The following is a 12,141-nucleotide window of genomic DNA, read 5'->3' as shown; positions in this document are numbered from 1 at the left end:
TATTAGATTTAAAAAAACCTGTGTTTTTATTCAATTTCAACCGATTTCAGCAGTTTTCATTAAAAGACTCGAGACCCGAGAAAACTCGAGACTTTGGCCTCGAGAATTCTCGAAACTCGAGAAAAAAAATAAGTCGAGAAATCAGAAACCCTAGATATCGCGTATGTAGGTAATGCCTAAATCGATGTTAAACGTTACATTAATATGTATCGGGTGCGAAGGCTGCGCCGGCGCACCGGCATTGTGTACGGTGGTACGTTTGACATGCGGGCGCTGGCACGACACGCATACAAATGAAAGCTTTTCTCTTGCCAAATATCTTGATAACACGGTGAGTTCTATTTATTTTGAATGCTTTTAAAACGTAGGTATAATACTTTGTTGAAATAGTCATTGTCCAAGCACTGTTAGGCTGGGTTGCACCATCTTAAGGTTAGACCAGACCAACGCGTGCAGCCGGCGTGCACGATGACGATGGCGATGGCGACCAGACAGCGTGTATGGATTTGTAGCGATGAGTTCACATCAACGCGTCCTGTCATTGGTCGCGGCGATCTATGCAGCGTCTGCACGCAGCGATCAGCGATCATCGCGACATTTGTCACTGTGACGTTTCTGTTTTTTAAAATCGATGTAATAAATAGTAAGTAAAAATGAATTATTCATAACATACCACTAGTCAGACCTACTTGAATAATAAAAAAGGTTTTAGAATAAAGTATCAATATCAGAATTTATTTTTATGTAATAAACAAATTATTCTAGTTTTCTTGAGAACCTGCTTCTTCAAATTCATAAATAAAATTAGGATATTATCTGCAGAACAAAATAATTGAGAATGTATATGGTTAGACCAGACCAACGCGTGCAGCCGGCGTGCACGATGACGATGGCGATGGCGACCAGACAGTGTGTATGAATTTGTAGCGATGTGTTCACATCAACGCGTCCTGTCATTGGTCGCGGCGATCTATGCAGCGTCTAGTCTGCACGCAGCGATCAGCGATCATCGCGACATTTGTCACTGTGACGTTTCTGTTTTTTAAAATCGATGTAATAAATAGTAAGTAAAAATGAATTATTCATAACATACCACTAGTCAGACCTACTTGAATAATAAAAAAGGTTTTAGAATAAAGTATCAATATCAGAATTTATTTTTATGTAATAAACAAATTATTCTAGTTTTCTTGAGAACCTGCTTCTTCAAATTCATAAATAAAATTAGGATATTATCTGCAGAACAAAATAATTGAGAATGTACATGTCTGCAGCTTTCTCAAAGGCCCTAGAGCAATTCTAAGTACTTATGCCATAAATAAAAACCTAATTAAAGTCATCAAACGTCTCAGTCATTAATTTAGTGCCACTAGAAACACCTAGTTGATCAAAACTGGGTTTTTTGAGTTATTTTTAAAGACAAAAAAGATATTTGGACTATTATGTACTCTGTGGTTTGGGTGCATAATGTAATTTCCTTTGCCTTAAAAAAGTAAATGTCAAGATGACTGTTGCACCAAAAATTAAAATGAAAATTGATTTTGATAGATGTTGTGTTGAGTTCTGTGTAGTTTTGTGCGATTTAACGATAAGAACCACATTGGTAAAAGATAATGGGGGCAAATTTTTTCCCTCGAGGAAAAAGATGAATTGGTTATAATCTTACTTGCCCACAAGGATACTGTACGAGCATGTCAGCATCGACCGCGACCTACAACATGCTAGCCGACTGGCCCATGAACCCTGAACGAACGTGCACCGTAGGCACTCTACACCGACGGCACATTGGACTGGACACATTTAATTGTGTACATTATGTAAATCTTGTATATGTATAGCAATAGCATAACAGTAATAAACCAGATATCAACCGTCCGCGTTGTGTTTCATTTCCCCCACTGAGGCCAAGAAAGCCTTAGTGCAGTCCTCCTTCCTATCAAACCTTTCTTTAAATCTAATTAAAAGGTATTGTTAGGGCTCTAGGGACTACAAACGAAGCCAGAAATATAGCTTGGTTATGAGTAACCAATACCTACTACCAATACCGCATGTAATCCTGTCTCATTCTATAATATATGGCCGCCTGAATAAACTTGAGTGAAAAAGTGTTTCCACTGTCTCAATTGCATCAAAAGCTCCAAACAAATCATTTAATTCAGTTTCCATTTTGCCGAATAGGCGTGATTGACAATATGCGTGACAGTTGTGGTGACAGTGACAACCTGCACGCGCAGTGATCGCCATCGCGGTCGCGGCGGTGTGAAACAACTTTTGCACGCGCAGTGGTCGCCATCGCCATCGCCATCGCTGCACGCGTTGGTTTGTCCGAACCTTAACTTTAACTTTGACAAACGTCAAAAATATGTCAAACTATACAAAAAACACCGGTTATCGTTATAGTTACGGTCAAAGTTTGGTGGTGCAACTCAGCCTCAATGTTTTGGCTTATTGTTATGTAGAGTGAAGAACATTTTCGCCTTTAAGAGAGCGTTTAGCGTGTTCTACCTCTTGGTTAAATTCTTTTTTCCGCTTAATAGATTAGTTGCGGTATATAGTAACTGCTTTCTTTAACAACCTCGAGGAACCAAATTATTTCATGGAACTTCCATTCCATTATTCGAAGAACCTTTTGTTTTCGCATCGAACTTCTTACGAAGTAGAACTTAATAATAATAAACTTTACCAATCATAAAGATGACGAAAAAGTTCAAAAGTAGAGCAGTTCAAGAGTCACTCCAATTATTTTTTATTGAATAATTTATTTGTTGCTTACTTTCATCGTATTTCGTCGAAAAGGTAGAGTTCAAATCAAATCATTATTTTTCACTCCATTATCTGAATATCATATTACATTTAATAAGATTAAACTAAGAAAAGTATCTTGGCTACCTATAAAACATGAATATTTTACAATGCGCAAAATGGATTTCTACCCTCAAATTGTGCCTCAAACTTCGAACGTAGGTAGGTAATATAGGTAAGTAAAGGCTTATGCATCTGGTGTTGCACTTACAATCATTTCAATTACCATAATCAGTGTGTTGAACTATTGAAACAACTAGACATGACAATGGCAATGTTGTTTGGAGTGGCGTGCGCCCGCGCTGCTAGCCGATGACGCGCAACTGTGTCAATGCCGGGCCGAGCGACGCTGCATTATCGCGGCAGCTCTTATCGACCTCTTCGCTTGTATCGGAAAATTACATTACGGATACTTATCCCTTCGAGATACAAACAAACATTGTCAAGCACTTTGTTGCCATATTTTCTAATCAGTACTAAAAACTAGATTTGATTTTTATATTAATAACAATTCGAATTTATTGTTAGAGATAAATATAGTGCAGACTACATTTTTTTTGTTGGCATTTTCTGGATATTTTATGTATTTAATTAGTATGGCCTGTTATTTAGCATTATTACTGTTTTTTTTATCAGGATATACCTCTTAGTTTAAAATTTATTAAGTTTTCTTTACAATAAGTAATTGGAAGAAAAAAAATTCTATAATTTTTTTATTTTAATCTCAAAAAAAAATTAACCTCTTTTTTGTCGATTTTAATTCATATGTGCACTTTATCGTGACTCACACCGTATTGACTTACAAAACTTATGTAGAAGGAAAACCGTCCTTACGTCCGAACTATGACGCGAATTAATAATAAGTACCTACCTAGTAGAGATTTTCCTTTCGATACAATTTATAATTTATTTTTCAAATTTACTTTACTATTCTGAGATTCCTATCACCTATGTGCTGGACATTCAAACAGTAAAAACAATGACTGGATAAGTTTAATTAGCGACTGATTCGTTTAGTATTAACATGGTTCACTAACATAAATCAAGATAGCGTTATTTGCCATTAATTTACAGCGTAGCTCAGGTCTGAGTCACTAAACTTGAACAATCAATTGATTGCGAATTAAATTCATGGCCCTCAAAGCCCGGAGGCGAGGGTTAATGATCAATCTATCGTATGTAGGAATATTACCAAAATTACTATGAACTTAACGTTACGAAACATGATTAATTACTGTAAGCTTACGTGTTTCCAATCACTGTAGTTAATCATTTGAGAATGATATCACACCTTCAATGTTAGAGACAGATGTTCGCAAAAAATAAGAAACTAGACCAGTTACACTGCATGCCGATAAAGTTTCGGATCTGATAACTGATAAATAAAGACTGCTAGTTTCCGGTTATTAACATGTGAAGCCACAAATGTTTATTATAGACAGATACACTTCTAAATAGGCTATCAAAACGTTGTAAGCATGTAATTGAAACCACAAGCCACAATAATGTACCCGTTACTTATTCCTTAATGATTGAAAAACTGAAATTAATATCGTTCGTAAGTAGTAAATGACATTCGTAAGTATTTATGAATGAACCATTATAATTCCTGGTAATAATTTATTAATTCAACAGCAACTCACCAAAATGCAAGGTTCGCAAGATTAAAATCTGTGTCGCAGCAATTTGCGAATGACAGAATACAGATTTCGTAATCTGACAATCAATTACTGGAACTGACTCCTGGTGCGTCATCATTACTCGAACAACTTCTCACCAACTTTTTACAGAATTAACGAAGAGCGTCGGAAGAGATTGAAATCGGCAAAATGCTGACCATCGAGTTGCTTTGGTTTTTAATAAATGTGATCAATTTTTTGTTTCATTAACGTCCGAACAAGAGCAAGCTTTTTATGGTGGTTAAAACGCTGGTTATAATATCCAGAGTGTTTGGATCACTAATAAAGAGATATTATATTTACTTATATGAGCATCAAATAGGAAAATGTTGAATCTGTACTGCATCCACTGATTCGTCTGCCACTCGACATCCCTTGTAGAAATTATGTTAAAATACGAGTATGTAGGTACCTATGCTCGAGAACAATAGATGTTAAACCACTGTACACGAGTACCTATAATAACACTGTGGTAACCATGTAATTACAAACAACACGACAAACGCTATGCGTGGTCATAAAGGCTCTACATCTTCTTTAACTTAAAAGGGGCGGAGGACTCTCCGACTGCTAGGTTGACCAGCATAACGAAATTTCTTGTTCTAAAAGCATGGTTTAAAACAGTTTAGAAGACATGTGCAATATTCCAAAACATAATACTTATTACAGTCATAATAACATAAAGCCCATTTCGTGTTTTTATAAACGTATGATTGATATTTTCAGTCGACAGAAGTATTGGAACATTGTAGGTTGGTTTACCTAAAAGGGTAATTAATGAAACCATGTTTCATCGACGGCTAGAGATAACACGAGTCGGTTAAAGTTCGGCCTTCGATGTTATTATTTCACCAACTGTTATGCAAATACGAGAGGGTCGGAAGCAGAGGGCCCTCCTTATCGCAGCGAATAATTAGTTTCTCATTTGTTTCAAACTAATGAAACGTTCAACCATCGGCGATATCGCTTCAATCGTGAGACATTGACAAGGGAATAAACATGAGCAATATAATTTACATTTCCCTTATTAGGTTTTATGTTTATTTATGTTTCATGTCTCGATTTTATTGTGTGCATCTAGGGACAATTTAGTATCTTGTTTTACCTTTAAATATTACTGTACTGTATTACATTTTACAAAAACCACTAGGTACATCAAAAATACTAGAAATGTTTTTAATTTATTTTTTTCTTTTATAACTGAAATATCTTATAAAATAGGTACTTAGTAGGTAATCGCTCACACCCACTTGCATACTTGAAGCTTGGAACTGCAAGCTTAGGTATGTATCTGTTGTTATTTATATTTCAATCATTTGAATTCTGAAGTTACCTAGGTAACTAATCTAAAAGTATTTAAGGCATCGCGCCGTGCTTTTAACAAAATGAGAAAATCAGTATTACCTACTTATCATTAAGTGTTTATTAATGATGAGAGTTCTTTTAGTGTAGTGCATTTGAAACACGCACCCTATTTGTGACACTCGACTTAACCCGGTCATAGTCCCACAAATATCACACCGGTGCTATTTTTAACAACATTGTACAAAACTCGCCCTCTCGTCTACTAGATGCGTGCCATTTCGAGTTTGTGAATCACTTTTTACAGCGGATTTCCTCAACATAGAAAATTATCTTTAAATTGAATTTCTAGCAAGAAAAACTTTTCCGTAGATTTTTTTTAATTTCAACTTGTGGCCGCGGACTTTCTGTGAGTTATTACTGGCATTAGCAATGTGCTGAGAACGTGTAAAGTAGTTGTAACAAACTAAATAAACAGAAACGAATCCAAGCTAAGACTATTGACAGAGATTAGTGTGCATATCCCCTTGCAGTTAAACCAGTATCCATGGTCACATGATACACAAAACACATGATATGTGTTTAACAATTTACAGATGGCAACTTTCACAAGCGCGCGCGCAGACCGCGCGTTGCTCCGCGCCCGAACCTGTCGCGCCAGACGAGTTTCGGCGATCGCATTCGACATTACACCTTACTTGTACCATTGCGTAAATGTTCAAAGTAATCTTATCAAGTGTGCACGTGAGCTCGTGCTCAAAAATTATGATGAAATACAAGGAGATGCAAATCGAAAAAACAAAATCGCACACTTATGCAATACGGCAAATGTTACTCTTTCATTTATGGCAATATTGTAATCAGCTTGCAGAAATGATGACTTCAAACAACTACCCAGAAAGGGAAAAAGCTTTTAAGCATGTTATTTATTACACTTTTACTTTTGTAGTCCATATCTCCGAGTAAACTTATGTTTGTTTATCGGTAACAAAAATCAGAAAATGATTTGTGGGCTTATTGGATGTCAAAGGCGTGGTGGAACTAATAAATCTTCGGTATCGTGGCTGCCAAGTTTTTGTGTTGCTGTTACAATTTCGGTACATAGCGTTTATGGGTGCTTCCATAATTCGTGTCGGGAATAAGAGCAAAGCGGCGTGTGTTTAAAAGCCGCCTATCCACACTCCACGGCGCTTTACGAGCGGACAATATTGGAAAAATGTTGGCCACACGTGCGCACTTGTTAAATATCATGTGTATCAGAAACAGACAGCAAAAGATTGTGTATTAGAAGTTACAGACCTACCTACTCATCTATACTTATAATAAATCTGTAGAGAGGTCAATTCTGTACATGAAATATATTTTCAAAATAACTATCAGGGGGTGATTAGTGATCGATACTGATGCCAAAAATGCAATCAGTAAAATTTTTGTCTGTCTGTCTGTCTGTCTGTCTGTCTGTATGTTCCTTATAGAAACAAAAACTACTCGACGAATTTTAACGAAACTTAGTACAATTATTCTTCATACTCCTGGGCAGGTTATAGAATACTTAGGAATTCCCACGGGAACGGGCATTAGCGGGAAAATCCTTTTGTATGAAAAATCTAAACCGCTTAAGTTAGACGCTTGAAATTTGGCAAGCAGGTACCTTCGTAAACTTAAAGCTTAGTCATAACAGGATATTGCAAAATTCTTACGGGAACGGGAATTAGCGATAAAAAAACATTTGTATGAAAAAATGTAAGCCACGTAAGATAGACGCTTGAAATTTGGCATGCAGGTACCTTAGTAAATTTAAAGCTTAGTTACAACAGGATATTGCAAAATTCTCACGGGAACGGGAGTTAGCGGGAAAAAACATTTGTATGAAAAAATCTAAACCGCGTAAGTTAGACGCTTAAAATTTGGCATGCAGGTACCTTAGTAAACTTAAAGCTTAGTTACAACAGGATATTGCAAAATTCCCACGGGAACTGGAATTAGCGGGAAATTCCTTTTATATGACTGACTCACTGACATACCCACGCACAGCCTAAACGCCTAAACGTAGGCACTTGAACTTTATAAGGGACGTAGCTTAGGTACCGTAGAGGTGCACTAAGAAAGGAATTCCCGAAATTCCCACAGGAACAGGAATTACCGGGAAAATCCTTTTGTATGAAAAATCTAAACCGCTTAAGTTAGACGCTTCAAAATTTGGCATGCAGGTCCCTTAGTAAATTTAAAGCTTAGTTACAACAGGATATTGCGAAATTCCAACGGGAACGGGAGTGAGCGGGAAAAAACATTTGTATGAAAAAATCTAAACCGCGTAAGATATATGAAGGGGGTAAAACGGGATCCACGCGTACGAAGTCGCGGGCGGCCGCTAGTTTGTATTAAAATGACATCTTCTTGACTCAAACTGTAGGTATCGCTACTTTAGAAACACTGAACTGCTAAGATCAGAATAAAATAAACCTACCTTCTAAATCTAAATTTATATAACTAAGGTGACTGACTGACTGACTGACTGACTGACTGACTGACTGAATGACTGACTGGCTGACTGACTGACTGACATAGTGATCTATTAACGCACAGCCCAAATTTCATCCCGTCCAGTGGGACGGGATGAAATTTGGCATGCAGGTAGATGTTATGACGTAGGCATCCGCTAAGAAAGGATTTTACGAAACTCCACTCTTAAGGGGGTAAAATGGGATTCACGCGTACGAAGTCGTGGGCGGCTGCTAGTCATACATATATTTGTAAAGAGAAATACCTACAAATTAACCTAATAATAACCACATTCGTTCCCATTACATATAGGTACGAGTACCTATCTACGATCAAATTCATCATTAGACATGAGGGTTATAAAATAATACTTTGTTTCAGTGCCAGATATGGTGGAGTGTGCTGATGTTAGTTGCAAACAGTTCTCTCGGGGAAAAGTTCACTTTGGGCTACATCACCGGCTCCCAGCGCAGGCCTGGCGACTACAGCTACCCACGACCGGGAAGAGTCATATCAGGCAAGTTCTTTCTCCATCAGGCCTAGATATTAATAAATAAGAAGCTATTATAAAATCCACCTCAAAGAGGCCCAAGTGAGCACGACCCAGGATTGAGCCGCCTGGAGTGGAGACGAAGGATACGGAGGGCCGACCTCAAATAAAATGGGAAAGGGCCAAGTAAAGAAGACTAACAAATTCCAATAATGATAATTTTACCTACTAAGTAGGTACTTAAAATTTGAAATAAAAAGTACCAACATGTACCTAAGCTCTATTGGCTCCATCATCATTTCATGATTTGCTATATATACAGGGTGGAAACGATAAGTGATCTCACTCGATTATTTCTAAACTATACAAGATATCGAAATACTGGTTACTGATCCTGAAAGTGCTTCACGAGCTCTTTAAAACGGTGCTAATAATAGGTTTCTGAATTAACTGGAACTATCTGAAAATTCAATGTTTCCAGCGTCCATACATTTGGTAAAAGTACATAATTTTAAATACTATACAAGATATCGTAAAACTGGTTACTGATCCTAAAAGTGCTTCACGAGCTCTATCCAACGGTATCAATATCAAGTTACAGAATAAACTGGATCTATCCTAAAATTCAATGTTTCCGTCTTCCATACATTTAGTACTATCACAGTCATGGCACTCATCTCTTGATAATTTTATAGCAAGTAAAGCCTAAAACTAATGTTTTTCACAAATAATTTTAAATAAGATGCAAGTTACGAGTTTATTTAACCGACTTATGAAGTTTATTATTTAACAAAAAATAAATTACACTCCTAATAATGTGTCGTCGGCATACATTTAGTATGGAAGCTGGAAACATTGAATTTTGGGATAGTTCCAGTTTATTCTGTAACCTATTATTGGTACCGTTTAAAAGAGCTTGTGAAACACTTTCAGGATCAGTAACCAGTTTTTCGATATCTTGTATAGTTTAGAAATAATCGAGTGAGATCACTTATCGTTTCCAACCTGTATTTTCATTGCCTGAAATATCTAAGTATTTTTTTCTTTTTCGTAAATAACATTCATCGCACGATTCTATCCTCTGCCTTATGAATCTCAGTCGGCAAACATTGACCCGAGAAAACAGAGATGTGTGGTGTGGACGAGACCTTTCCCGTATTTACAGTCCATGTGATATTGGGGCCGAACAGAAATACCAAGAAGAAATACACAACTGTGTTTTTTTCCCTATGTTTTTTCCGAAATACCAAAGAAATGTGACATGTTCAAATTTACAATATGCGCATATATTCAGGATAAAGTGTAAAAACTTAAAAAACTCAAACGCAATGTAGGTACCTACTAGTGGTAAGAATTTTTGATTCTATAAAAAAGCTCTATACGCAGCTTCCCTTTGTATAAATCTTGATTTCGCATAAAGAAAATCGCATAAAGAAAATAAATCGTCACTTCAAATTGATGTTAAGAGTATAAAAAAATATTTGATTCAAACCAGCTCTACGATGGAAATCCTAAAGAACTCTCTCAATCAAGCAAAATGCAACTTCTTGCCATTCTGAATAACCCTTAAAAGCTTTGCGATGTCGATAAAATTTCCATTAGCGGAACATTCCACCGCTAGTGACGAAACTTAGTTCTTGAACACTTACTCCCGAAAGTTTGCTTGGGAATTAGGGAAGACGGGAGCGAGCAGGATAGTGCGGCATAATCCAGGCTTAGTCAAACTTGCAACAGCTTAATAGAAGTGGCAGAGATCGATGGGTCTAGTACCTTTAAGGTACTACACTACTGAAACGCCATTATCAAAGACATTAAAAAACTAAATTATAATATTGTTACAGGTGCTATATCGATGGCAGTGGACGACGTAAATGAGAAATTGTTGGGACCTTTAGGCCACTCGTTGGACTTCGTAGTGGCTGAGACTTACGGCCAGGAAGAAGTCTCTATAAGACAGGTCAGTTTACCCACAATTTAATAGAAGAATATTCCTAGCTTACCACGCACAATACTCATCCACGAAATAACATTTCTTTCTTAATACAAATGAATACCGTTCACAACCACTTAAAGGTTTCGTGATTTCGGCGACAAAAGGTGGGAGTCAAAAATCTCATTCTAGTTTCGCTGTTACTTTTTCCAATCGGCTGCAAGATTACTTTAAGTCCAAGACGCCCACTCACTCGGCATCCATTATTCTTTTACAGATCCTGCACAGAGATTGGATTCGTTCAACTGTACTTTACTCATATAAACTTTGGCTTATGTTAATTAATTACTTAATACAGGGTGATTGTAAAAATAATACTCGTCAACGTTATCGGTGTCACAGGCATTATAGTACTTATAATATTAAATCGCTAGATAAATTAGTGAAAAACTAAATAAAAAGTTGCAATTTTAAAGAATGTTCGTATCAATTTCAAATTTTTATTCGAAACGTAATTATTAAGTAGGTTGCGAAGCCACCAAAAATCAAACAGCATTAAATTACCGTTTTCTGTATTCACGGCAATTTCTTTTATCTCGGTTAACGTAACTTAATTCGCGACTAGCAAAGTCCTATTGGAAACCCAAACAAACAAGATAAACGGTTTAGTGCGGGCAGCACTCAGATAAGACACTCGCTATGCGTGCTAAGCACAAATTTTATGAGCCATAGACCGAAGTTTACAATGGTCATAACTCTATAGGGCAATTGGACACTTTGCTCTTGGGGAGTGAACTCACAATTCCTACAATTTAGTTTCCCAAACTAGGAAAATCACGAGCTAAATACTCACAATTTACTCAACTTTCTTTCGACTTCCTTTTGTAGGCGTGCCTCACAGGAAAATATTGTGGCAACATAAATATTTCACGATCGGTTTTCAGGTTCTTTTATGAAATACATGTAGGTAAGTAGGTACATACTACCAAACTAAAGGCACGAAGTTGAAATAGAATTACGAATGGTATCCGCACAATATCGTGTTATCGTTATGTCCTTTTCCTATTTTCGTAACTCATCTTCGATGAAGGAAAAAAATATCATACGGCATCTATAAAAATGTCTGCGTCGTAATAACATTTTACTATATTTAACGCCTATGGTACATTTCCTAGTATGAGTGAGTGATCAACGAGAGTTAAACTTTTTGTAATAAGGGGGCATGTGTAAATTATATGCAATGAAGCCGTCAAATCGTTAGATCATAATTTTATTTTGTAAACATGCAGAGAAATAAACTCTGAAGAGATGCGTCTGTTATATGTCAAGAGTTCAGGTTGCACTCCAGAAATATCCGCCGATGCGTTACTCCTTGAAACCGCAATGACCTATTAATAGCTGACATCGTAATGCACAACACGTGCTGAAGTCAATGA

At 36.7% G+C, this 12,141-nt stretch overlaps 1 protein-coding gene across 1 annotated transcript in view; it reads left to right on the top strand.

The window, feature by feature from the left end:
* The window catches only part of LOC114355556 (speract receptor), a 52,832-nt gene that overhangs the window by 14,205 nt on the left and 26,486 nt on the right, over positions 1 to 12,141 (top strand). Inside the window, exons 3-4 of the mRNA XM_028308471.1 lie at positions 8,667 to 8,802; positions 10,617 to 10,732. Of these exons, the coding sequence (XP_028164272.1) occupies positions 8,667 to 8,802; positions 10,617 to 10,732 (252 nt within the window). The remainder of the gene's footprint in view (positions 1 to 8,666; positions 8,803 to 10,616; positions 10,733 to 12,141) is intronic.

Source organism: Ostrinia furnacalis, unplaced genomic scaffold, assembly GCF_004193835.3.
Source record: "Ostrinia furnacalis isolate ACB-3 unplaced genomic scaffold, ASM419383v2 OfSCF2419, whole genome shotgun sequence".
NCBI classification, from domain to species: domain Eukaryota; kingdom Metazoa; phylum Arthropoda; class Insecta; order Lepidoptera; family Crambidae; genus Ostrinia; species Ostrinia furnacalis.
Note: the sequence above shows the minus strand (reverse complement) of the source record. Positions and strands in the feature narration are given on the sequence as shown.